Source organism: Cetorhinus maximus, chromosome 10, assembly GCF_964194155.1.
Source record: "Cetorhinus maximus chromosome 10, sCetMax3.hap1.1, whole genome shotgun sequence".
NCBI classification, from domain to species: domain Eukaryota; kingdom Metazoa; phylum Chordata; class Chondrichthyes; order Lamniformes; family Cetorhinidae; genus Cetorhinus; species Cetorhinus maximus.
The window spans coordinates 51,279,598-51,305,452 of record NC_135888.1 but is presented as its reverse complement, the minus strand read 5'-3'; the positions used below and the strand labels follow the sequence as shown (position 1 = coordinate 51,305,452).

The 25,855-nt window shown below is 44.6% G+C and overlaps 1 protein-coding gene across 10 annotated transcripts in view; it reads right to left on the bottom strand.

Moving 5' to 3' along the window:
- exd3 (exonuclease 3'-5' domain containing 3) overlaps positions 1 to 25,855 on the bottom strand; it is a 567,474-nt gene that overhangs the window by 361,587 nt on the left and 180,032 nt on the right. For all 10 annotated transcript variants that reach the window (XM_078550476.1, XM_078550481.1, XM_078550475.1 and 7 more), the window contains 4 exons: positions 15,233 to 15,333; positions 6,816 to 6,889; positions 5,757 to 5,795; positions 4,166 to 4,332 (listed from right to left, as the gene is read on the bottom strand). In XM_078550476.1, the coding sequence (XP_078406602.1) occupies positions 4,166 to 4,332; positions 5,757 to 5,795; positions 6,816 to 6,889; positions 15,233 to 15,333 (381 nt within the window). The remainder of the gene's footprint in view (positions 1 to 4,165; positions 4,333 to 5,756; positions 5,796 to 6,815; positions 6,890 to 15,232; positions 15,334 to 25,855) is intronic.

Here is a 25,855-nt window from a genome sequence, read left to right as displayed (position 1 = left end):
GACCAGAGTTGAACTTCCTGATTTAATCTTAAAGCTGGGCAGTTAATTGTTCCCTAGTGCATTCTCCATGACAACGCCGCTACCAGAGTCTACTTGCCAACCAATTAGGCACCCTCTTTTCATGCAATATAAATTGTTGTTCCCCTTGAGATTTGGTAATCTTGCAAATCTGTCGTAAGGAGTTCAAGACAAAAAGCTTCAACAGCATGTCTCTTTTCAGTGATATTACCTTAATTTTCTCTTATTAGCCCCTTATTACCCTCCTGCATAACTTGTGTCTTCTACTGTGAAGACAGACACAAAATATTTGTTCAGTGACTCTATTTTCCTCACTCCCCATGATAATTTCTCCTCTCTCTGTTTCTAAGGGACCAACTTTAGCTGCTCTCTTAATTTTTATATATTTGTAAAAGCTCTTACAATCTGTTTTTATACTCCTGGCTAGCTTACTCCCATTCTATTATCTTTCCTTTTTAATCAACTTTTTAGTGTCCGTTTGCTGTTTTCTAAAACATTCCCAATCCTCAGACATACTATTATTCCTTGCAACTTTATAAGCTTCTCATCAAATAACATCCTTGACCTCCTTACTAAGTCATGGGTCGATCTTTCTTACTAATTTTTGTTTTGCAATGAAACATTTTTCTTGAACATTTTGAATTGATTTTTAAAAAATGTTTCCCACTGTTTCTTTACTGCCATACCTTATAACCTGTTTCCCAATCAACCATAGCCAGCTCCCCACCTCATATCTATGTAATTGGTTTTGTTCAAGCTTCAGATTCCTGTTTGTGATAAGTTTGACAATGGCAAATTCCAATGCAGAATTCAATTGTATTATGATCACTATTTCCCAGTGGCTCTTTTACTATGACATTACTAATTAACCCTGCCTCATTGCATAATACTAAATGTAAAATAGCTTTATCCCTAGTTGTTTCCACAATATATTGCTCCAGGAAACTGGCATGAAAGCATTCTACAAATTCATCTTCCAGCCTGCCTTATCTAATTTGATCGGTCCAGTCTATAAGAAGACTAAAGTCCCACACAACTATTGCATTGCCTTTGTTATAAGCTCCAATAATATTTTATTTAATGCTTTCCCCAACAGTATAAGTACTGTTAGGAGGCTATAAACCACTCCGTGTTTTCTGACCCTTGCTAGTTCTAATCTCTAACCATACTAATTCTATTTCATGATTTTCTGTGCCAAGATCCTTTCTCACTAATGGCCTTATGTCAAACTTTAATATCAGGACTAGCCATCCTCCTCTTCCATTCTGCCTGTCTTTTCAAAATATTGTTATTTCCCAACCTTGGTTACCTTGTAACCATGTCTCTGTAATGGTGATTCAATCTAAACCATTTATCTCTCTCTGTGCCAATAGTTCATCCATCTTATTGTGGATGCTCCCCGCATTCAGATAAAGTGATTTCAATTTTATTGTTTTACTACCAATCCCAGCATGAACCTTACTCTTTGAATCGTAGTAAGTTTACAGGGCAGAAGGAAGCCACTTGGCCTATCACGTCTGCGTCGGCTGAAAAATGAGCCACCCAGCCTCATCCCACTTTTTAGCATTTTATCCGTAGCCCTGCAGGTTACGGCACTTGAGGTCCGTATCCAGGCACCTTTTAAATGAGTTGAGGGTTTCTGCCTCAACTACCCTTTCAGGCAGTGAGTTCTAGACCCCCACAACCCTCTGGGGGTTTTTCCACATCTCCCCTCTAATCTTTCTGTCAATCACTTTAAATCTATTCCTCCTTATCACTGACCTCTCTGCTAAAGTAAATAGGCCCATTCCATCCACTATCCAGGCCCTTCACAATCTTGTACATCTCAATCAAATCTTCCCCCAGCCTCCTCTGTTCCAAGGAGAACAACCCCAGCCTATCCAATCTTTCCTCATAGCTGCAATTTTCCAGTCCTGGCAACATCCTTGTAAATCTCCTCTGTACCCTCTCTGATGTAATTACATCCTTTATGTAATGAGGTGACCAGAACTACACACAGTACTTAAGTTGTGGCCTAACTAGTGTTTTATATAGTTCCAGCATAACCTCTCTGCTCTTATATTCAATGCCTCGGCTAATAGATGAAAGAATTCCATATGCCTTCTTAATCACCTTTTCAACCTGTTCTGCCACCTTCAGGGATCTGTGGACGTCCACTTCAATGTCCCTCACTTCCTCTACATCTCTTAGTATCCTCCCAATTATTGTGTATTCCTTCACCTCGTTTGACCTCCCCAAATATATTGCCTCACATTTCTTTGGGTTGAATTCCATCTGCCACTTTTCTGCCCTCCCGACAGTGCATTGATATCGTCCTGCAGCCTACAGCTAACCTCCTCGCTATCTATCACACGGCCAATTTTTGTGTCATCTGCAAACTTCTTGATCATTCCCCCTACGTTTACATCCAAATCATTAATATATACCACAAAGAGCAGGGGACTCTGTACTGAGCCCTGTGGAACTCCACTGGAAACAGCCTTCCAGTCACAAAAACATCCATCAACAATTACCCTTTGCTTCCTGCTACTGAGCCAATTTTGTATCCAGCTTGCTACATTCCTCTGGATCCCATTAGCTTTTTTTTTAACCAGTCGTCACTTCTAACCTGAAGCACTATCACCGTTAAACTCTGTCCCTTCCTGTCCCACTCAGCTTGTCATTACCTACATGGATAAACATTTCTATTGCCTCAATTTTTAGCATTGAATTTCTAAATCTCCCTTTGCCTAAACTCTCTTCCCCACTCTGTTGATTTAAAACCATATTTCCCTACTCTGACTATATTTGCTGTGCACTCATGCTCTGACCCTTCCCGTTACAGTCTAGTTACCATTATCCGGATCTCTACTATCTACTATTGCCTTGTTTTTTCTCTTTAACTTTCCAAATCTCCCTTCACAAGAGCCTTCCACATCACTATTTGTTTAAGGTCCTCTCTACAGTCCTAGTTACATGACTAGCCAGGACACTGGTCCCAACACAGTTCAGGTGAAGACCATCCTAACAGTACAGCTCTCACTTTCCCCAGATGCCTGCGCTCCATGAACTCTTCACCCAGGCTAATCTTTTAAGGCATGCATTTAACTCTGATTTTTTTTACCCTATGTCAATTTGCTCATGGGTCAGGTAGCAATCTAGAGATTATTACCTTTGTGATTTTTTTTTAAATGTAGTCCCTAGCTGCTCATACTTCCTCAGCAGAACCTCCTTCTTAGCCCTACCTATGTCATTGGTATCCATGTGGACCACGACAACTCGATCCTTCCCCTCCCACTGCAAGTTCCTCTCCAGCCCTGAGGAGATGCTCTTAACCCTGGCACCAGGCAGGCAACACAGCCTTTAGGACTTGTGCTCTCCACTGCAAAGAACACTATCCAACCCCCAACTACACTGTTCCCGACAACAACTACATTCAGAGTAAGGGGAAAAGTAAAAAAGCCTAAATCAGGGTTATTGTGCATATATATTAATAAGATTGGTGAACTACAGGCACTGGTTGACAAATGGAATTATGATATTATTGTTATAACAGAGGAGCCCTGGCTGAAAGAAGGGCAGGGCTGGGCGTTAAATGTTCCTGGATACAAGGTGTTTAGGAGAGACAGGAAAGGAAGGAGGGCGGGGGGGGCCGTGGCATTGAATAAAGACAGTAATGCCTTTATAAACAGCAAATTTATTTATTAACAAATCCCTGTAAGCTGTAGACCCTGAAGCTCATCATCAACCGCATCCATTTACATCCCTTCACTGTTTCTTTACTCCCTTCTGTCCCTCTCACTCAGGCCTCATGCCTTTGTAAAGTGTTTGGTGTCTGATCTGCTCACGGAACATTCAGCTGTGGGACACATTACTGAGTGGGAATGAGTAGGAACGGGTGGGTTTAGGACAGAGGTCGGTTAGGAACAGGACCCAGAGCTGACAAGCAAGGGAGCAGGCCAGTGTCTGGGAAGTTTCCAAGGCAAATAATGGCAAATCACAAAAACATTGCTAGCTGTTACGTGCTGGGCCAAAATTGTGACAGGCAGGGCAAAAATTGCGGCATGTGGAGAGTACTGTGAAACAAAGAAAATATGAGAAACAACTTGCAAACCAGCTGTAAGTTTACATGTATATTTAAATATTTATCTATTGTGATGAAGCTTACAATTTGACTTTCTCCAGCTCCTTTAATCTTTCAGCAACGTGATGGGACAATATTTCCTGGGGCACACTGAGCCTCAGGGCCCAGGCAGCGACTGTGTCCACATCTGTGTACCTCGCCAGCAAGCTCACAAATTGCGCCTGCAGCTGCGGGTTCTCTCCCACTACAGCCTGAAAGACAAACAGTTACATAAAGTGAAGTCCACAGCAAGGCAGCAGAGCTGGAACTTGTTAACTGGGAGCCCTGCACAAATCACTTCAAATCTTGGGCATGTATCTAACATGTGGCTTTTTAAAGGAAGAGAATTGATTCAAGTTGTTCTAAAAAAAGCCTATACCTCCTGCAATGCCACCAGAGGAACATAAAGAACAGACATTCACACAATGCTGTAAAAGTAGAGAGTATGTAGTCTTAGTGTAACTCTGAGTCAGACAGAAAATATTTCAATATATACCTAGAGCTATTTATTTAATAGAATCATTGAATATTTCAGCTCCAAAAGGCAGCCCATTCAGCCCATCAAGACTGTCCTAGCTCTTTCCAAGAGCAACCCACTCTCTCCTCAACGCTGCAAAGTTTTCTCCTTCAAGTATTTATCAAATTCTCCATTTAATGCTATCAATGAATCTTTATCCATCACATTATTATATTCCAGTGTATTCCAAATCCTAAACACGCACTGCATAAAAAACATTCTTTCTCACATTGGCAAATAAACCAGAGACAATTACCTTAAATCTGTGCCCTCTCATTATCAATCTTTAAGCCACTAGAAACAGTCTCGCTTTATTTACTCTCTGTTCATGATTTTAAACACCTCCATAAAATTTCCTCTTACCTTCTCTGCTCTAAGGAGAACAACCACTGCATCTCCAGTCTATCCATGTAAATATCCTTGTTACCATTCTCAAAGCTTTTCTCTACACTCTCCAGAGCCTTCATTTTTTTTTTTAGGAGCAGCACCCAAAATTGGAGACAATATTCCAGCTGGGACTGAACTTTGTATAGGTTTAGAATATTCCTGCCTTTTTACTCTATGCCTCTATTTCTAAAGCCCAATAACTCATATGCCTTATTAACCACTTTGTTAACCTGTCTTTCTACCTTCAAAATACTGCAAATGCTGGAAATCTGAAACAGAAAATGCTGGCAATACTCAGGTCAGGTAGCATCAGTGGAGACAGAATAAGAGTTAATGTTTCAGGTCAATAACCTTTCATCCAACAGGTTAACTCTATCTTCCTCCACAAGTGCTGCTTTGCCTGCTGAATATTTCCAGCATTTTCTACCACCTTCAAAGATTTATGCACAAACACCTCTAGATCTCTCTTTAAAACTGAACCATTTCACATGTATGTGTCTCTGCTCATTCACTTTGCTGTACTGAATTTCATCTGTCAAGTGTCCACCCATTTCAACCTGTTTGTGTCCTTGAGGTGTATTACTATCTTCCTCACTGTTTACTGCACTTCCAGGTTTCATGGCATCTGCAAATTTCAACCCATCTCACCCCCTCCCCCCCCCCCCCCCCCCCATAAACTGTACAAGATGTGACTGTACAAGTGTGAAACTCGTTGAAGACAGGAAAACTAACCTCAGTGTGTTCCGACCAGTTCTCTTCGCTCATACTCTTCTGCGAGGATGAAGAACATGGTGTTAGAGAAGGCAACACATGACCCTCTGGCCTCCCCCCATACCGCCCTTCTGAGCTCACACCCAGCCCATCGTTAGTCTCGGTACCAACCAACTGTCACTATAGTCAGTGATCAACTTCCACTGCAAGATCTCCCAATGATCTGGGGGCAAAGTGATCACTCACTCGGCGCAAAGGGAGCATCTGGTATGTAATTTAGCCAATGTGAACAAACTGTCAGGATTGCGTTGCCAGACTCTAGAATCTACAAATTGGCAGTTGGGTCTTTATTATAATAAAAACAAAACACTGTGGATGGTGGAAATCTGAAATAAAAACAGGAAGTTCTATAAAAACTCAGCAGGTTTGGCAGCATCGGTGGAGAGAGAAACAGGGTTAATGTTTCAATTCTAATGCAACATGGCTTTGGCATTTTACAATTGGATAAGGAGTAAAATCAATCAGTGTTCCTGCTCCTGATGGAAAAGTCTACACTAGGAAAAGGCAGCATGTGATGTCCAACACAGTCAAAAAAATTCTCCTGAGAATGTGTAGACTCACAAAAAAGAGCCAGTTTAGTATGTAACTGCACCTGGTTAGTAGTCAGTTTTGAGCAGAGGTGGAGGAATATTGAAGTGTAATTTGAAAGGAAAAACAGGATAAAAGGGGGAAAGAAAGAGTGCATAGGATTCAACCAGAGGTAGAGAAGCTTAGACCGAGGGTACAGAGGGTTAGACCAAGGGTAGAAGAGCGGGTTAGACTGAGGGTAAGAGGATAAAGAGGTAAAGACAGAGGGTAGAGAGGGTAAAAGTCTTTAATAATTTTATCTGTTACAGACTGGAATATCAGGGGAGCTACACCAGTGAGTATTAGCAGTCCAAGTGGGAGCTGATTGATGGGGTTGCTATTTCAGATCACCAAGCTCAGAGCAGAGTGCAAACTGACATCCTGGACAAGCCAAACACTTGATCCCCACCCTTCCACCAACCCATAATCGGCACAAGAATGAATGGGACTTACCTCCAGAAAACGTTTATACAAGAGGTATTTGATGGAAGCCAGGTAGCGCTGGTTCACAACATTTGGGCAGAGCACTGCAGACAGCAAAAATACAAGATCCTTTCAGCAATTTACTCAAAATTTCCCTGCTCTTCCCTCTTTTCCATTTTGCAACTCTTGGTTTTTGCTGGGATATAATTCCACAACACCAGCCACTGTCCATCATCTGGACATTCCCCATACATGTGCCCAGGCAAGGAGTCTCAACGGCTATACACCTGAGGGGCTTTGCTGCAGAGTCCATATTTCAACCCGTTTTCAATCAACACAAACATTTTGGCAGGGCCAGTGGATGGTGATCAGCTATATCTTATGCAATAAAGGTGATAAATCACTGTCAGAAATATGGGAACATGAAGCATGGAAAGGCTCAGATAAAAAGTGTAAATACGGTGAACATCTGTCTGGCAAAGGCAGAAACTGGAGAAGTCTTAGACAAAACCCAGTATAATGCATGTCCAGACTACTTTTCCCACACAGGTGGGAACTGGTTCTTTTTTTCTGTGCCCTAACTTTTCCCTAAATAGTATCAGCTGCTCTGATATAATTATAGCATGCACTCAATTATCACAAAAATCCTGGAACTCCTTCCCTAACAGCACTGTGGGTGTACCTACACCACAGGGACTGCAGCGGTTCAATAAGGCAGCTCACCACCACCTTCTCAAGGGCAATTAGGGATGGGCAATAAATACTAGCCTACCTAGCCCACATTCCGTGAATGAATTTAAAAAATCTTTGTGAAGTGGCTTGATCTCATCAGTCTGTGTTCTTTCCCTCTGGATACCAGAGATACTAAGTCTCATGGTAATCCATCTGGATTCAATATATCGATTCCCTTCTGGGTCTCAAATGGTTTGTTAATCCATCCACAAATTTTATTTGCATGTATAAAATGGATAAGCCAAAGCAGGATCTGATCCCAGAGTATTCACTTTACCCTGAAGGATTATACTTATCAGGATTCATTCTGTCACACTTCCACTAACTGGCCCACATCCATGTAGCCTGGTTCAATTACTGTGAGGGGAATGTGTCCCCACTGGTCACAGATTGCAACTACAACCTGACAGGTTTAAATGCAGTTACAAGAATTTAGAATGGCAATACAAAAACAGTCTGAATGTGAGGCTAACATTGGGTCTGATGTCTGTGTTCACTGTTCCAATTCCTAACCTGCCCCCAAAGCACCTTGACAAGCACTGCACTCAGTCGACTGTGCAATGCCACAGGACATTGGTTAGTATGTAAAGAAAGTATATTCAGCAACCCACTGCAAGGATTGTCACAGGCAACTTACTCAAAAATGCCTTTCATCACTTGGGACAATGTTAATACTCAGTCTGTAAAACTTGGATTTCCCTCCTCTCCAATTTGCTGCTCTAGAGCGGGGATCTGGCGATCCTGGGCTGGGGAATGATCCACGGGCAATAGTCACTGCTCACAATCTCACCTGAATGGTCATCCTTCATTGCATGATCAAATAATCACATTTCACAGAAGATTCAATAACTAAGTGGCTTAATAGCCCCATCAGTGCACATCTGCTTTCCATCAGGGCCAATGGATTGTGATCAGGACCACCAGTACAAAGTCTATTTAACCTTCTGTAGCCCAGGAACGCAAAGGTAAATAGTAGCACCCAAATGCATAACAGTCCAACGTGATTGTGGCAGGGTGTGTCTCTCTCAGAGGGTCATTAGTCTTTAGAATTCTCTCCCATAGAGAGCAGTGGAAGCTCGGTCACTAAATATTTTCAAGGCTGAGTTGGACAGATTTTTGATTTACAAGGGAGTCAAGGGTTATGGGGGGCAGGCAGGAAAGTGGGGTTAAGGTCACAATCAAAACAGCTATGATCATATTGAATGGCGGAGCAGGCTTGATGGCCTACTCCTGATCCTAATTCTTATGATTTTATAGTTCAATAAGAAGCCCAATAGAGCAATTTCCCACCAAGACATCTATGAGGCTTTATTTTGTGATTTAAAAATGGCCTTCTCCCAATTACAGGGACCCTGATTAAAAGTAGCAGCCCCGCCTTTGTGTATAGAATGGAGAGCCCCACTGTGCACCTTGGATTGTTTTTATAACAGACATTCCCACTCACCAGAAATTCCTCCTCTAAATTATTTGCATTTTCTACAAATGTGCTGTCACATTTTAATCCAAGTGAACAGACGTAGCAAAATTGATGAGAAAACTGGATGGTGTGTTTACTTAAACCATGAGGAGCTGTCAATGTGGGAAACATTCTGAGTGTATCCGATGGGTCTAACTGCCTGCCCGTGGCATATGTACTTGCAACACAAACTTTCTGGAATGCAGTCAGAGACATCCCTGCAGGGTAAGGTTCAGCTGTGGAAATGTACAACACATTTCACCAGCACCTGGAGTTCTTAAATAAAAACATAGCCCAGGGTGTTCTCAATCCGGCCCTCCTCCTGACACTTTCCAGGGAAGTACAACATCTGAATCAATGGAAAAGTGAGTACATTGTATTCCAGACGACAAAATGAAAATCTTCTCCCAGATTTGATTCCTGGTCTGTGCTGAGTTTGCTGATCGCAACCAAGTCATAGTGGGACTTTATAACTGGATTCAGTACCCTCAGGACCAACCGCAGTTCTTGTTCCCATCATCACCCGTCAGAAGCTGGTGTGATTGAGATTTGAGAAACAGTTAAATAAGCTGGCAGCACTCACCCTGAGCTCACACAGTGGGGACTGACAGTGTCTTAGATTACAGTTCAACACCTTCAGAGAGGACACACTGCCATCTATCTGTATTTGAAATGACAAACAGCAGCTGCAGATTGAAACACATACCATCACCATATAGACAACAGGGGAAGTTCATTTCCAAAGTATGGTGCAGCCATGAATGGTACCACACTCCTAACTATTAACTTGCAATCAGACCAAACTACATTCTAATAACGATTAAACTTCAAAGCGCTAAATTGGTTGTAAAGCACTTTGGGGCAAGCTGAGGCGGTGAAAGATTTTGTAGAAATGAAGGTTTCTCTCTTTCTTACTACTTTCTATGATGCATAGAGGTTAATTAAGTTAATGCATTCTACAAGCAGTGCATCAGTGGATCAGCAATCAAGAAAAGAACAGAAATGTGTCCCTATGCCAAACATCCTGCTTTCCTGGACAGCATTTCCTTGTTGAACTTGATAAAGTCCCAAAACCTGCTTGACAATAAGATAAAGACCAAGACTGGCTTCTTCAAACAGAGTTTTATTTTGGTGCATAAAACTCAACAGGATCCTTGTCTCATCTGTTTTCCCTTTTTACTCTTTTAATTAAACCAGTTAAACTAAAATTAGTAAAAATGAGGAGCAAATTAAGAAGCAGTCCCTTAAAGGGATATTGCAAAGGCAAACCTTAAGAGAAACTTACAAAACTCAAATCAAAATGTGATTAAGCGGGTCAATAAAGTACCCCATTCCCGAGGTGCCCATCGGGCATGGAAGGCCGCGATCACGTTGGCAGATACCATGTGCTCCCTTTCCAAGGGCACCCGGCCACGAACACAGCCGCAGAAGAGGGGCAGACAGTCAGGCCGGACGACCTCCCTCAGGCGCCCACTGCCTGGACCTGTTTGATGGCCAACTTGGCCAGGCCCAGGAGCAGGTTCACAAGGAGGTCCTCCTCTCTCCCCACCGCCTGTGCCTGAAGATCACGACCATGGGACTGAAGTGCAAAAAATACAAGAGCAATGAGCAAAAGGTTTTAAGAAACTAAACAGGGAGTGCAGCCTATAACACCCTACATAAAAAAATGCAGGTGTCTTGGGAGCCCGTGAACCAAACCAACCTATGGTTGTACGGGACGTTTTCTCTTTTTATACATAACAAATGGGTACTTAGCTTGTTAACTAATAATTACCAATTGAACTCCTTGTGAGTCAACTGTTCCTTCCCCAACAGATTCCCCTCTTCTTAAGATGAAATTAACCCTCAAGTATATATCAAAAAAATAATAAAGATGGATCTTCTTTTCCATTCAATAAATCCTCCTTATTCCCCCTTAAAAAAAAAGAATGGAACTGTCTAAGAAAAAAATATATTCATTTTTGTCTACTCAAAGGAAAAGATGTCCCTCTTTGAGGATCGCCAATAACATTTTGGAGTTTGGTCCTCTTTTCGTGAAGCAGTCGGACAATTGGTAGCTGCCATCAATCCATCTGATCTTGGCAATCTCCTCATTCTCTAGGATAAAAGCAAAATACCGCGGATGTTGGAAATCTGAAACAAAACTCAGCAGGTCTGACAGCATCTGTGGAGAGAAAGACTGAGTTAATGTTTCGAGTCTGTAAAGCTAAAGGGAGGTAGAAATGTGGTGAAATATATTCTGTTTAAGGGGGGTGGGACAGGTGAAGCTGGATAGAAGGCCAGCGATAGGTGGAGGCAAAGGAGAGATTGTGAAAGACTACATAAACAAAAGGTCATGGGGTTGTTAATAGCGGTCACCATTAGCATCTCCTTTAGCCAGTACCACCTCTATTAACAACCCGTTGACCTTTTGTTTATGAAATCTTTCGCAATCTCTCCTTTGCCTCCACCTATCGCTGGCCTTCTATCCAGCTTCACCTATTCCACCCCTCTTAAACAGAATATATTTAATCACATTTCTACCTCCCTTTAGCTCTGAAGAAGAGTCATACGGACTCGAAACGTTAACTCTGTCTTTCTCTCCACAGATGCTGTCAGACCTGCTGAGTTTTTCCAGCATTTTTTGTTTATGTTCCTTACTCTCTACCATCTGTTTTATGCTTGCAATGTAAATTTGCAATCTCCTTTTGTTAACACACTTTGTAGAGTGAACATTTTCCTGAAGTGATTTATCATCTATAAGACATTCCTGAATACTCTTTTCCATTTAAAATTTTTGCCAGCATCTTTGATATAAAGAATGCCATATCTACCGCCTCAACAAGGGCAAATCTCCACTGCAAATGTACTTTTTACAACTCTTATCTTTTTTAGCTTCCCATGCCAAAGGGCAACATTTACCTTTTTTCATGAGAAATAAATCCTCCCACACTTAAACTGATCACAGAGGTTTGCATAAGGTGCATCACTAAACACAATCAGTTTCATTTTTCTAACATCACCCATTATCAGTGAGGAATTTTGCTGGTGGTCCCAATCTGGTCCCTATCCACTTTTCCATTACCTGATCCACAATTATTTTCTTTTCGTTACTGTGTATGATTAGCGACTGGCTAAACCTTGTGGCCAAATCTACAAAATGTGAAATAAAAATGTTCTTTTCTTTGTCCCACAACTTTAAATCTATAGCCACAACTTCACTGAAATCCCTAAGGGTAGACTCACTATTGGCTGTGACGGTGTCCTCCTGTATTTCTTACATATATTGCATCTATCGCTTATCTCCTGCATAAGATTAGCGTACTCTCCATCCCTTAGCAAAATTCTTAATCTTTGGGAAGAAGGGTGGGCAAACTACCGATGCAATTTCAACACAATCAGCTTTTTGCCTTCTAAATTCCTATCCCCTGACACCAATAGCACTTCTTTAATCACCTCATTATTTCTAGTTACTAATCTCCTTCCGTACTGACGCCTGTGTCCTGTTTCGAGATGATCTCGCCATCCCGTTAACATTGTATCCTCCATTTTCTGTCTTACCACCAAATGACCCACTTGCGTCATGGACGCTGCCGGGAAGGAATATTTTCCAAGGAATTTTTTTTTTTAAAGAGCTTCTGACATCAGTTCTAGCAGTGTGTCTCTTTCCGTAAATTTAACTCCGATCAAAACTAGAAGTCTGCCCATATTCAATACTTTGGCACAATCTAGTAACTTAAATGCCAGCACTGATTTCAAAAATTCTGTCTAGAGGTTCCCCAATCTTGCATATAGTCTACTGAATTCCATTATATAATCTGCTACTGAACTAATCTGCTTCCAACTTCCTAAATTTGTCAAAATCTGACCACGCTTTAAGTCATCCTTCTGGTAGATCTTATCCATAAAACCAAATAATATTTCCAAACCTTCATTAATGTTCAAATGCTCAGGCTCCAACTCCGAAAATACTTTGCATCTTATTTTGCTTTTGTATATTAATGAAAGTGCTAAGGCCATGTCTTGTTCCTTTCTTCAGCAAGGACGCAGACGGTGTCCACACAGTTACTTTGTTCTTCCATTGCTCATAGGGCTCACTCTCAGAAAACATCAGTAGGTACCCTGAAACTCTACATTTTGATTCAGCCATTTTCCAAAGTTACTCCAAACCACTCTTCTCAAAGTTAACTCCAAATACAGTCTTTTGTCTGAAGAAAGTTTAGTTTCCACCCTTTAACTTACAAGCAGGAGCCATCCTCTGCTGCCACTGATAAAATACCAATACCTGCTTGACAATAAAGATAAAGACCAAGACTGGCTTCTTCAAACAGAGTTTTATTTTGGTGCATAAAACTCAACAGGATCCTTCTTTTACCTGTTTTCCCTTTTTATACATACCAGATGGGTACTTAGCTTGTTAACTAACAATTAACAATTGCACTCCTTGTGAGTCAACTGATCCCTTTCCCAACAGAACTCACATTATTTAAACAAATTATTAAGGTGTAGCATTGAATCAGGAAACAATATGCAAGTTGGATATCTGGTTAATTGAAGGAGTCAGACAAGGAGCTCCGCTCGTCATTCAGGGGATTCTATATACAGAGTATACATCAGTGCTGTTCCTATCAGTAATGTAAAAAATGTATGTAATTTTCATAGATTCCAACCAGGCAGTATAATTATTAACAAAAGTTATACATAATGAGAGTATTTGGAACTATATGACACATGGTTGAATTGCTGGTGGATACATTAGTCAATGATGGGAGCCATGTGAGGGGAAATACAACAAGCACATATAACATGTGGCACAACACATATTGGCTGAAATAATTATTGTTATAATGAATGGAGTGGTGAGAACACTGACCAGGCTCCTGCTGAACATCTGTCATAGAGAAAATGTTAGAAGCTATTATTAAAGATATTATAAACAGGGCACTTAGAAAAATTCAGGGCAATTAGGCAGAGACAACATGGTTTTGTGAAAGGGAAATCATGTTTAACCAATTTATTGAAGTTCTTTGAAGGAATCACATGTGCTGTGGATAAAGGGGAACCGGTGGATGTACTGTATTTAGATTTCCAGAAGGCATTTGATAAATTGCCACGTCAAAGATTATTGTGGAAAGTAAAAGCTCATGGCGTAGGGGGTAACATACTGGACAGAAGGTTGGCTAGCTAACAGGAAACAGAGAGTTGGCATTAATGGATCTTTTTCTGGCTGGCAGGATGTGACGAGTGGTGCGCCACAGGGATCAGTGCTGGGGCTTCAACTTTTTACAATTTATATAAATTACTTGTATGAAGGGACCGAAGGAATGGTGGCTAAATTTGCTGACGACACAAAGATAGGTAGGAAAGTAAATTGCGAAAAGGACATAAGGAGGCTACAAAGCGACATAGATGGGTTAAGTAAGTGGGCAAAGATCTGACAAATGGAGTATCATGTGGGCAAATGTGAAATTGTTCATTTTGGCAGGAAGAATAAAAAAGCTTATAATCTAAGTGGTGAGAGATTGTAGAGCTCTGAGATTCAGAGGGATCTAGGTGCCCTAGTGCATGAATCACAAAAGACTAGAATGCAAGTACAGCAAGTAATTAGGAAAGCTAATAGAATGTTATCATGTATTGTGAGGGGAATTGATTACAACCGTAGGGAGGTTATGCTTCAGTTGTACAGAGCACTGGTGAGACCACATCTGGAGTATTGTGTACAATATTGGTCTCCCTATTTAAGGAAAGATGTAAATGCATTGGAAGCAGTTCAGAGATGGTTTACCAAACTAATACCAGGAATGGGCGGGTTGTCTTATGGGGAAAGGCTGGACAGGTTAGGCTTGTATCCACTGCGGTTTAGAAGAGTAAGAGGTGACTTAATTGAAACATGTAAGATCCTGAGGGGTCTTGTCAGGGTGGATGTGGAGAGGATGTTTCCTCTTGTGGAAAAATCTAGAACTAGGGGTCATTGTTTAAAAATAAGAGGTCACTCATTTAAGACAGTGATGAGGAGAATTTTTTTTCTCTTGGGGGAAGTGAGTCTTTGGAACTCTGTTCCTCAAAAGGCAGTGGAAGCAGAGCATTTGAATATTTTTAAGACAGAGCTATATAGAATCTCAATTATCAAGGGGCTGAAAGGTTATCGGGGGTAGGCAGGAATCTGGGTTTGAGGGTACAATCAGATCAGCCATGATCTTACTGAATGGCAGAGCAGGCTCGAGAGGCCGAGTGGCCTACTCCTGCTCCTAATTCATATGTTTGTATGTATCATACACACCTGGGTCAATGTCATAAAGCTCCATCAGTCTGAGCACCAGTTTACTTAAGGCTTTGCGATTCAATTTATTCCATCTCAGATGTGATAGCCTTCCATAACGTCTGCAAGAAAGTAATAAGATTACTGAATAATAAAATAAATACAGCAAAACAAATCCTAAACACTGAATTCCCAATCTCAGCCTGGCTCCATGAAATATTTAAATTCTTTTTATAGCAGTATGCCTCTGGTCCAACAAGGACCATTGATTCATTTGGTTCTGGGAAATGAACAACAGCTTGTATTTATATAGTGCTTTTAATGTAAAATGTTCCAAGGTGCTCCACAGGAGTGTTCTCAAACAAAATGCAACATATAAGGAGATATTAGGTCAAATGACCAAAAGCTTGGTCAAAAAGGTAGGTTTTAAGGAACATCTTAAAGGAGCCGTGAGAGATATAGTGATGGAGAAGTTTAGGGTGTGAATTCCAGAGCTTAAGGCCCCAGCTGCTGAAGGCACAGCTCAGTATAGCACTACGCCATATCCTTCCATAGTTATTACTGTTTCCAACTCTTCAATTTTGCTTTTGTACTCCTCATTCCAATTAATCCTGATTCCAATTTGTTTGAAATGCTAATATTTATTATTTTGTTTTCTTATTTCAGTTTGTTGGGTTTTTAACTCTTGTCTTGCTCAAAGCTTTTTCTATTCCCTTTCTCCTCTGATAAAATAATAGAATGATGCAGCACAGAAATGGGCCATTTGACCCATCCTGTCTGTACTGGCTCTTTGGTAGAGTTATCCAATTAGTCCCACTCCCTGGGATTAGTCCCATTCCCAAAGTCCTGCAAATGAATATTATTATAGGTATTTTCCATTTTATTTCAGCAAAGCTCTCCACTTCTATTCAAACAGCTTTGTTAACCCTGTTCTCCTTCTTTAATCCCAAACCATGACCTTCCCTGAACCCCTTCCACATTAGTTTAAATCCATCTACCTACTTCTCTATCTATTTCTCTGCAATGGTTTTGGTTGAGTTGAAGTCTGTCCCTTGTGTTTAGCCTCTCATTGGACCACAATGTACTCCAATGCCCCAAGAAGGTGAATCCTTCACTTCTATGCCAACCCTCTACATTCACAGACGCACTAGAGAGAAGGACAATAGCATGACTGCAGTATTGTGTGCAGTTCTGGGCATCTCAATACAGGCCAGAATTTTCCCTCATTGGGCGGGCTCAGCGAGAGCGGGCGGGGGCGGTTGGGAAGCCGACCGCCACCCGTGATGGGCTCTGCTCCGCAATTTTACGCAGGCAGGCCAATTAAGGCCCACCCTGTGTGGATCATGAACGGCAGCGCTCAGTGCTACCTGTGCGGGCGGGTAGAGGAGGGAGAGCAGGCCTGGCATGCAGTCTACGTATGCATGCGAAAGAGCGCTTCAATCACCCTGAGGCACAGAGCTGCCTCAGAGAGATTGAAGCGCTTGTTAAAAAAATTAATAAAGAAAGATAGTAAAAATTTTTAAAAACATGTCCCTTCATGTGACTGTCACATGAGCTGGGACATGTTTTTAATTCAAAAATGAAGTTTTTAAGCTAATGTTTATTTGCTTTAGGAAACCTCATCCCGCTCGTGGATGAGGTTTCCTAGAAAATGTAAAGGCCGCTTGGCCTTTTTGTCTGCCCACCAACCGTACAGTTGAATGGGCAGCGTAAATTTGATTTTAATTAGCTTGATAATGGCCTTAATAGACCTTTCAATTATCGGTGGGTGCACAGCCGACTCCGGCACATCCCTACCGAACGAAATATCACACGTCATTTTACGTTCGGGCGTGTCAGGCACGCGCCTGCATGCCAAGTGTAAAATTCTGCCCATAGGATGGGAAAGGAGACAGTGAAGATTCACTAGAATATCATTAGGAATGAGAAGCTATACTGATGGAGGCTTGAAAAGATGGGGCTTCTAAATGGGTTTTTATTAAAATTTTCAAAATTAGGAAATATTTTTAGAGGATAACCCTAATTCCCTCTGTACAATATACTTTTAAGTCAGTTAACAGATTAATGATCGTACTAAATTAGTCCACAGAGGAATTTACACAAACATTAATCGTCATGCCAACACAGTGCACAGGAAGTAAATTCACACGAAGGCAATGAAGTCAGGCTTTGATGACAGCTTTGAAGTGCTTAAGAAAATCATTCTAATACACTTGAGACGCTTCCAGACAAACACAATCTTTCTCTGAGCCCCATACCCTATAACACACTCGCACATCCATCAGTTGGAGTGCAGCTCTGTTATGATGAGTTCTCAAATAGAATTGCCTCAGGAGCTCTGCTCTCGATGTAGAATGTAGCATCAAAGTCAATGGCTGTCCCTTAACGAATGCTACTTTACAACACCATAAATAAATGCTACTAAACAAGGTTACCAAACATTTTGTTAAAAACAAAAAGAGCAGAACACTCACGCTCCATGGTCTAGTCTTAAAATCATTGGCTGACACACCAGGAGATGTAGATCACAGGTTCAATTCCTGGTCTATGTATCAGCCTGCCAACACTCACTGCCTCACACCAGATTAGCCGTTTAGGGAGGTTGGAACTGTATGCCATCAAGATCAAAACCTTAGCAGCTTTGGAACAGAAGAAGGGAGTGAAAGAAAAATAAAGCAGGACAATTGGAAAAAGTATTAGAGCAACAGGTGGAGAGGGGAAGGTGCAGAGAAATTTTTTAATATAATTTATTGATTCACAAGATGTGGGTAGCAATGACAAGGCCAACATTTATTGTCCATCTGCATTATTATTTTATGTAGTGAGTTATGATGACTTGGAATGCACTGCCTAAAAGGGCGGTGAAAGCAGATTCAAGACAACTTTCAAAAGGGATTTCGGTAAATACTTGAAAAAAGAAAATCTGCAGGGCTCTGGGGGAAAAGCAGGAGAGGGGATTAATTGGATGGCTTTTTCAAAGAGCCAGCACAGGCACAACGGACCACTAAGCTTCTTAAGCTTCAAAATCCAGTACTGGATGAACAGAAATTTCATCCAACTAAATATCGGGATGCCCAAAGCCATTATCTTTTGTTCCCATCACAAGCTACAGCCCGTAGCCACTGACTCCATCCCTCTCACTGGCATCTGTCTGAGGTTGAACCAGACTGTTCACAACTTGTGTGTCATATTTAACCTCAAGGTGAGCTTCTGACCACATACCCACACTATCACTAAGACTGCCTCGATCTACCTCAGTAACATTGCCCAACTCTGCCACTGCTTGAGCTTATCCGTTGCTGAAATCTTCATTCATGCCTTTGATACTTCTAAACTTGGCTATCCTAATGCACTCTGGCTGGCCTCCTCATTCTACCCTCTGCAAACTTGAGGTCATTCAAAACTCTGCTGCCTGTGTCCAAACTCACATCAAGTTCTAGTCACCCATCTCTCCCCTGTGCTCGATGACCTACAAATGGCTCCAGGTTAAGCCACACATCAATCTTCACATTTTCATTCTTCTTTTCAGATCCCTCCTTGGCTTTGCTCCTCCCTATCTCTAGAATCTCCTCCAACCTCACAGCTCCCAAGGTCTCTGCCTTCCACCTGTTCTGGCATCTTGGGTATTGCCAATTTAAATCGCTCCACCATTGGTGGCCATGCCTTCAGCTGACAAGGCCCTAAAGTTCTAGAATTTCCCTCCCTAAGCACTCTGCTTCTCTACCCTCCTCTAAGCCATTCCTAAAAACTTACATCTTAGACCAAGCTTTCGCTCATCTGGCCAAATATCTCGGAGATAAAAACAAAAAGCTAAAAGCTACTGCGGATGCTGGAAATCCAAAACAAAAACAGAATTACCTGGAAAAACTCAGCAGGTCTGGCAGCATCGGTGGAGAAGAAATCAGTTAACGTTAACTGATTTCTTCTCCACCGATGCTGCCAGACCTGCTGAGTTTTTCCAGGTAATTCTGTTTTGTTTTGGCCAAATATCTCCTTGTGTTGCTTAGTGTTAAAGTTTTGCTTGATAATTCTAGTGAAGCACCTTTTGATCTTTGGACGCATTACAGGCACAATATAAATGCATGTTGCTTTTGTTTTAAGATTCGATGAAAGCTGCATCGACAGGTAGTGAATGTGATTAATGTCATGGGAGATCAGTATCGCCGAGAGTGACTTCTGACCCATCAGTCTAAACTGAAATTTATAATCCCCCACTTTAGCAACAGTTGGACTCTTGAATATTCAGGTTTTCCCCTCCATCATCTTCCTCAAGACATTCCAGATACCAATCACTGTGTGAAGACATCAGCACTCATTCTGCTTATTTCTAATCTCTGTGTGTGCCGCCTTGACCTACAGTTGAGGTTTAATCTCAAACAGTCACTCTGGTTCACCCATTCCTATTCACTTAGTACCTGAAGCTGCACTGACCATTGTTGTCAGTGTGTTGTTGGAAAGTGGACTCAATACCATCCTCTTCCCAACCACTGGCTTTAGCTAAACACCAGCTTCTATTTGCAGTTGGTGTGGCCTCGTTGGGAACTGGCAGCCATCAGTTTGCATCTATATGTAACATAAAAGCAGCTGCTTCCACTCACTCTCTGTGCCTTTTTTTTCAGGGTTGAGGTTTCCAATCAATTTCCCTTTGAAATTCAGTGAAAATCTGTATAAATAAGCTCCGTGCAAATCAGTTAATTGTGCAGCACTGACTCAATTCCTTTGTCTCAGGCATCAGATGAGATCAAAGACAGTCTTTATCCTGAGCTGTCACACACAGGCTTCAGGAAAGGCTGTGCTGCCCTCTGATCACCAGCCAGCAGATCCTCTGCATGAATGCACTCAGCATTTCATTTGAAATCATACAGACAGAGGTTGCCAGCTCCAGAAGCTCACTAGGATTAAGAGCTATGACAGTGAAAATCTCAATTCTAGTCACACACATGCAAATGGTTTAAATGAATGTCATCTTTATCCTTTTTTTGAATAAATATTTCCAAAACTCCACTGATGGTGAATGTGGCTTACAGCATGTGACAAAAAAACAAACAGAACAGGTTCCTTCTCGGCTCTGACACGAGGTGCACAATTGCAAAAGGAGAGACACACTAGAACCAGAAAAAGTGGCACAGAGAGGACCAAAGAGACAGAGAAAACCAGAGTTAACGACGGGAAACAGAGGCAGACAGTGCAGAATGGACAACGGAGAAAGAAACAGGACCGGAGATAGAGAGAGACAGGACCGGAGAGAGAGAGAGACAGGACCGGAGAGAGAGACAGGACCGGAGAGAGAGAGAGACAGGACCGGAGAGAGAGAGAGACACGACCGGAGAGAGAGAGAGACACGACCGGAGAGAGAGAGAGACACGACCGGAGAGAGAGAGAGACACGACCGGAGAGAGAGAGAGATACGACCGGAGAGAGAGAGAGACACGACCGGAGAGAGAGAGAGACACGACCGGAGAGAGAGAGAGACACGACCGGAGAGAGAGAGAGACACGACCGGAGAGAGAGAGAGACACGACCGGAGAGAGAGAGAGACAGGACCGGAGAGAGAGAGAGACACGACCGGAGAGGGAGAGAGACACGACCGGAGAGGGAGAGAGACACGACCGGAGAGGGAGAGAGACACGACCGGAGAGGGAGAGAGACACGACCGGAGAGAGAGAGAGACACGACCGGAGAGAGAGAGAGACACGACCGGAGAGAGAGAGAGACACGACCGGAGAGAGAGAGAGACACGACCGGAGAGAGAGAGAGACACGACCGGAGAGAGAGAGAGACACGACCGGAGAGAGAGAGAGACACGACCGGAGAGAGAGAGAGACACGACCGGAGAGAGAGAGAGACAGGACCGGAGAGAGAGAGAGAGAGAGACAGGACCGGAGAGAGAGAGAGAGAGAGGCAGGACCGGAGAGAGAGAGAGAGAGAGGCAGGACCGGAGAGAGAGAGAGAGAGAGGCAGGACCGGAGAGAGAGAGGCAGGACCGGAGAGAGAGAGGCAGGACCGGAGAGAGAGAGGCAGGACCGGAGAGAGAGAGGCAGGACCGGAGAGAGAGAGGCAGGACCGGAGAGAGAGAGGCAGGACCGGAGAGAGAGAGGCAGGACCGGAGAGAGAGAGGCAGGACCGGAGAGAGAGAGGCAGGACCGGAGAGAGAGAGGCAGGACCGGAGAGAGAGAGGCAGGACCGGAGAGAGAGAGGCAGGACCGGAGAGAGAGAGGCAGGACCGGAGAGAGAGAGGCAGGACCGGAGAGAGAGAGGCAGGACCGGAGAGAGAGAGGCAGGACCGGAGAGAGAGAGGCAGGACCGGAGAGAGAGAGACAGAGAAACAGGGCTGGAAGAAAAGTCTACACGGGAGAGAGACAGAGACAGACAAGACCATAGAAATAGACTGTGCCAGAGAGTGAGAGAGAAAGTGTGTGCCGGAGAGCGAGAGAGAAAGGGTGTGCCGGAGAGAAGGACGGGCAGTACCAGAGGGAGGGACAGGCAGTACCAGAGGGAGGGACAGGCAGTACCAGAGGGAGGGACAGGCAGTACCAGAGGGAGGGACAGGCAGTACCAGAGGGAGGGACAGGCAGTACCAGAGGCAGGGACAGGCAGTACCAGAGGGAGGGACAGGCAGTACCAGAGGGAGGGACAGGCAGTACCAGAGGGAGGGACAGGCAGTACCAGAGGGAGGGACAGGCAGCACCAGAGGGAGGGACAGGCAGCACCAGAGGGAGGGACAGGCAGCACCAGAGGGAGGGACAGGCAGCACCAGAGGGAGGGACAGGCAGCACCAGAGGGAGGGACAGGCAGTACCAGAGGGAGGGACAGGCAGTACCAGAGGCAGGGACAGGCAGTACCAGAGGCAGGGACAGGCAGTACCAGAGGCAGGGACAGGCAGTACCAGAGGGAGGGACAGGCAGTACCAGAGGGAGGGACAGGCAGTACCAGAGGGAGGGACAGGCAGTACCAGAGGCAGGGACAGGCAGTACCAGAGGGAGGGACAGGCAGTACCAGAGGGAGGGACAGGCAGTACCAGAGGGAGGGACAGGCAGTACCAGAGGGAGGGACAGGCAGTACCAGAGGGAGGGACAGGCAGTACCAGAGGGAGGGACAGGCAGTACCAGAGGGAGGGACAGGCAGTACCAGAGGGAGGGACAGGCAGTACCAGAGGGAGGGACAGGCAGTACCAGAGGCAGGGACAGGCAGTACCAGAGGGAGGGACAGACAGACAGTAAGCGATTAGGAAGAGCAAAGAGGGGATATGAGAAAGCTTTGGCTGGTAAAAGTAGGGAAAATCCCAAGATATTCTATAAGTATATCAATGGGAAGAGGATAACCAGGGAAAGAGTAGGGACCAAGGGGGCAATCTGTGGGTGGAGACAGAGGACATTGGTAGAGTGTTGAACAAATACATCACATCCGCCTTCACCCAAGAAAATGAGGATGAAGGTATCGAACTCGGGAAGGGAGACTGCGAGGTTCTTGAGCAAATTGATATAGGGAGTGACAAGGTATTGGAGGTGTTGGCAGGCTTAAAAGTGGACAAATCTCCAGGTCCAGATAATTTGTGTCCCAGACTGCTGAGGGAGGCAAGGGAGTAGATCGCAGGGACTCTGATCCAAATTTTTAGTTCCTCTCTGGCCACGGCGGAGGTGCCAGAGGACTGGAGAACAGCTAACGTGGTTCCGCTATTTAAGAAGGGTTGTAGAGAGAAGCCAGGGAACTACAGGCCAATGAGTCTCATGTCGGTGGTAGGGAAACTATTGGAGAAAATTCTTAAGGAGAGAACCTATCACCACTTGGAGAGGCAAAGTTTGATCAGGGACAGTCAGCATGGCTTTGTCAGAGGGAGGTCATGCCTAACAAATTTGATGGAATTTTTCGAGGAGGTGACCAGGTGTGTAGATGAGGGTAGTGCAGTTGATGTAGTTTATATGGATTTCAGCAAAGCCTTTGACAAGGTCCCACATGGGAGACTTATAAAGGCGGCAAATGCACATGGGATACAGGGTAATTTGATAAGGTGGATTCAAAATTGGCTTCGTTGTAGGACAAAGAGGGTGATGACAGAAGGATGCTTTAGTGACTGGAAGATCATGTCCAATGGCGTACCACAGGGTCCCCTATTATTCATCAGTTATATAAACGACATAGATGACTATGTGGGGGGTAAGATTAGTAAGTTTGCGGATGACACAAAGATTGGCCGGGTGCTTAACAGTGAGGTTGAGTGTCTTGGGCTACAGGAAGATATAGACAGGATGGTCAAATGGGCAGATAAGTGGCAGATGGAATTTAACCCTGAAAAGTGAGGTGATATACTTTGGAAGGTGTAATTTGACAAGGAAGTGTTCAATGAATGGCATGACACTAGGAAGTTCTGAGGAACAAAAGGACCTTGGCGTGTGTGTCCATAGATCTCTGAAGGCGGAGGGGCACGTTAGTGGGGTGGTGAAAAAGGCATATAGGACATCTGCCTTTATCAATTGAGGCATAGATTACAAAAGTAGGGAGGTCATGTTGAAATTGTATAGAACCTTGGTGAGGCCACAGCTGGAATACTGTGTGCAGTTCTGGTCGCCACATTATAGGAAAGATGTGATTGTACTGGAAGGGGTGCAGAGGAGATTCACCAGGGTGTTGCCTGGGATGAAACATTTAAGTTATGAAGAGAGGTTGGATAGACTTCGGTTGCTTTCGGTGGAGCAGAGAAGACTGAGGGGTGACCTGATCGAGGTGTACAAGATTATGAGGGGCAAGGACAGGGTGGATAGGGAGCAGCTGTTCCCCTTAGTTGAAGGGTCAGTCACGAGGGGACACAAGTTCAAGCTGAGGGACAGGAGGTTTAGGGGGGATGTGAGGAAAACGTTTTTACCCAGAGGGTGGTGACGGTCTGGAATGCGCTGCCTGGGAGGGTGGTGGAGGCGGGTTGCCTCACATCCTTTAAAAAGTACCTGGATGAGCACTTGGCATGTCATAACATTCAAGGCTATGGGCCAAGTGCTGGTAAATGGGATTAGGTAGGTAGGTCAGGTGTTTCTCACGTGTCAGTGCAGACTCAATGGGTTTCTGCACTGTGTGATTCTGTGACAGTACCAGAGTGGGGGACAGACAGCACCGGAGAGAGAGAGACAGGCAGCAGCGGAGAGAGAGAGAGACAGGCAGCACCAGAGAGAGAGAGACAGGCAGCATCAGCGAGAGAGAGAGACAGGCAGCACCGGAGAGAGAGAGAGAGAGAGAGACAGGCAGCACCGGAGAGAGAGAGAGACAGGCAGCACCGGAGAGAGAGAGAGAGAGAGAGAGAGACAGGCAGCACCGGAGAGAGAGAGAGAGACAGGCAGCACCGGAGAGAGAGAGAGACAGGCAGCACCGGAGAGAGAGAGAGAGAGAGAGAGACAGGCAGCACCGGAGAGAGAGAGAGAGAGAGAGAGACAGGCAGCACCGGAGAGAGAGAGAGAGAGAGAGAGACAGGCAGCACCGGAGAGAGAGAGAGACAGGCAGCAGCCGAGAGAGAGACAGGCAGCAGCCGAGAGAGAGACAGGCAGCAGCCGAGAGAGAGACAGGCAGCAGCGGAGAGAGAGACAGGCAGCAGCGGAGAGAGAGACAGGCAGCAGCGGAGAGAGAGACAGGCAGCAGCGGAGAGAGAGACAGGCAGCAGCGGAGAGAGAGAGACAGGCAGCACCAGAGAGAGAGAGACAGGCAGCACCAGAGAGAGAGAGAGACAGGCAGCACCAGAGAGAGAGAGAGAGAGAGAGACAGGCAGCACCGGAGAGAGAGAGAGAGAGAGACAGGCAGCACCGGAGAGAGAGAGAGAGACAGGCAGCACCGGAGAGAGAGAGAGAGACAGGCAGCACCGGAGAGAGAGAGAGAGACAGGCAGCACCGGAGAGAGAGAGAGAGACAGGCAGCACCGGAGAGAGAGAGAGAGACAGGCTGCACCGGAGAGAGTGAGAGAGACCGGCAGCACCGGAGAGATAGAGACAGACTGTAGCGGACAGAGAGAGAGACAGGCTGCAGCGGAGAGAGGGACAGACAGTGCCGGAGAGAGAGAGACAGGCAGCACCGGACAGAGAGAGACAGGCAGCACCGGACAGAGAGAGACAGGCAGCACCGGAGAGAGAGACAGGCAGCACCGGAGAGAGAGACAGGCAGCACCGGAGAGAGAGAGAGAGAGACAGGCAGCACCGGAGAGAGAGAGAGAGACAGGCAGCACCGGAGAGAGAGAGAGAGGCAGGCTGCAGCGGACAGAGGGACAGACAGTGCCGGAGAGAGAGAGACAGGCAGCACCGGACAGAGAGAGACAGGCAGCACCGGACAGAGAGAGACAGGCAGCACCGGACAGAGAGAGACAGGCAGCACCGGACAGAGAGAGACAGGCAGCACCGGACAGAGAGAGACAGGCAGCACCGGAGAGAGTGAGAGAGACCGGCAGCACCAGAGAGAGAGAGACTGTAGCGGACAGAGAGAGAGAGACAGGCTGCAGCGGAGAGAGGGACAGACTACAGCAGGGAGAGAGAGCAAGACAGGCTATAGCGGAGAGAGAGAGAGAGACACAGTGCCGGAGAGAGGGACAGACAGCACCAGAGAGAGAGAGAGACCAACTGTAGCAGAGAGAGAGACAGCACCAGGGAGAGAGAGATTGTAGCGGAAAGAGAGGGAG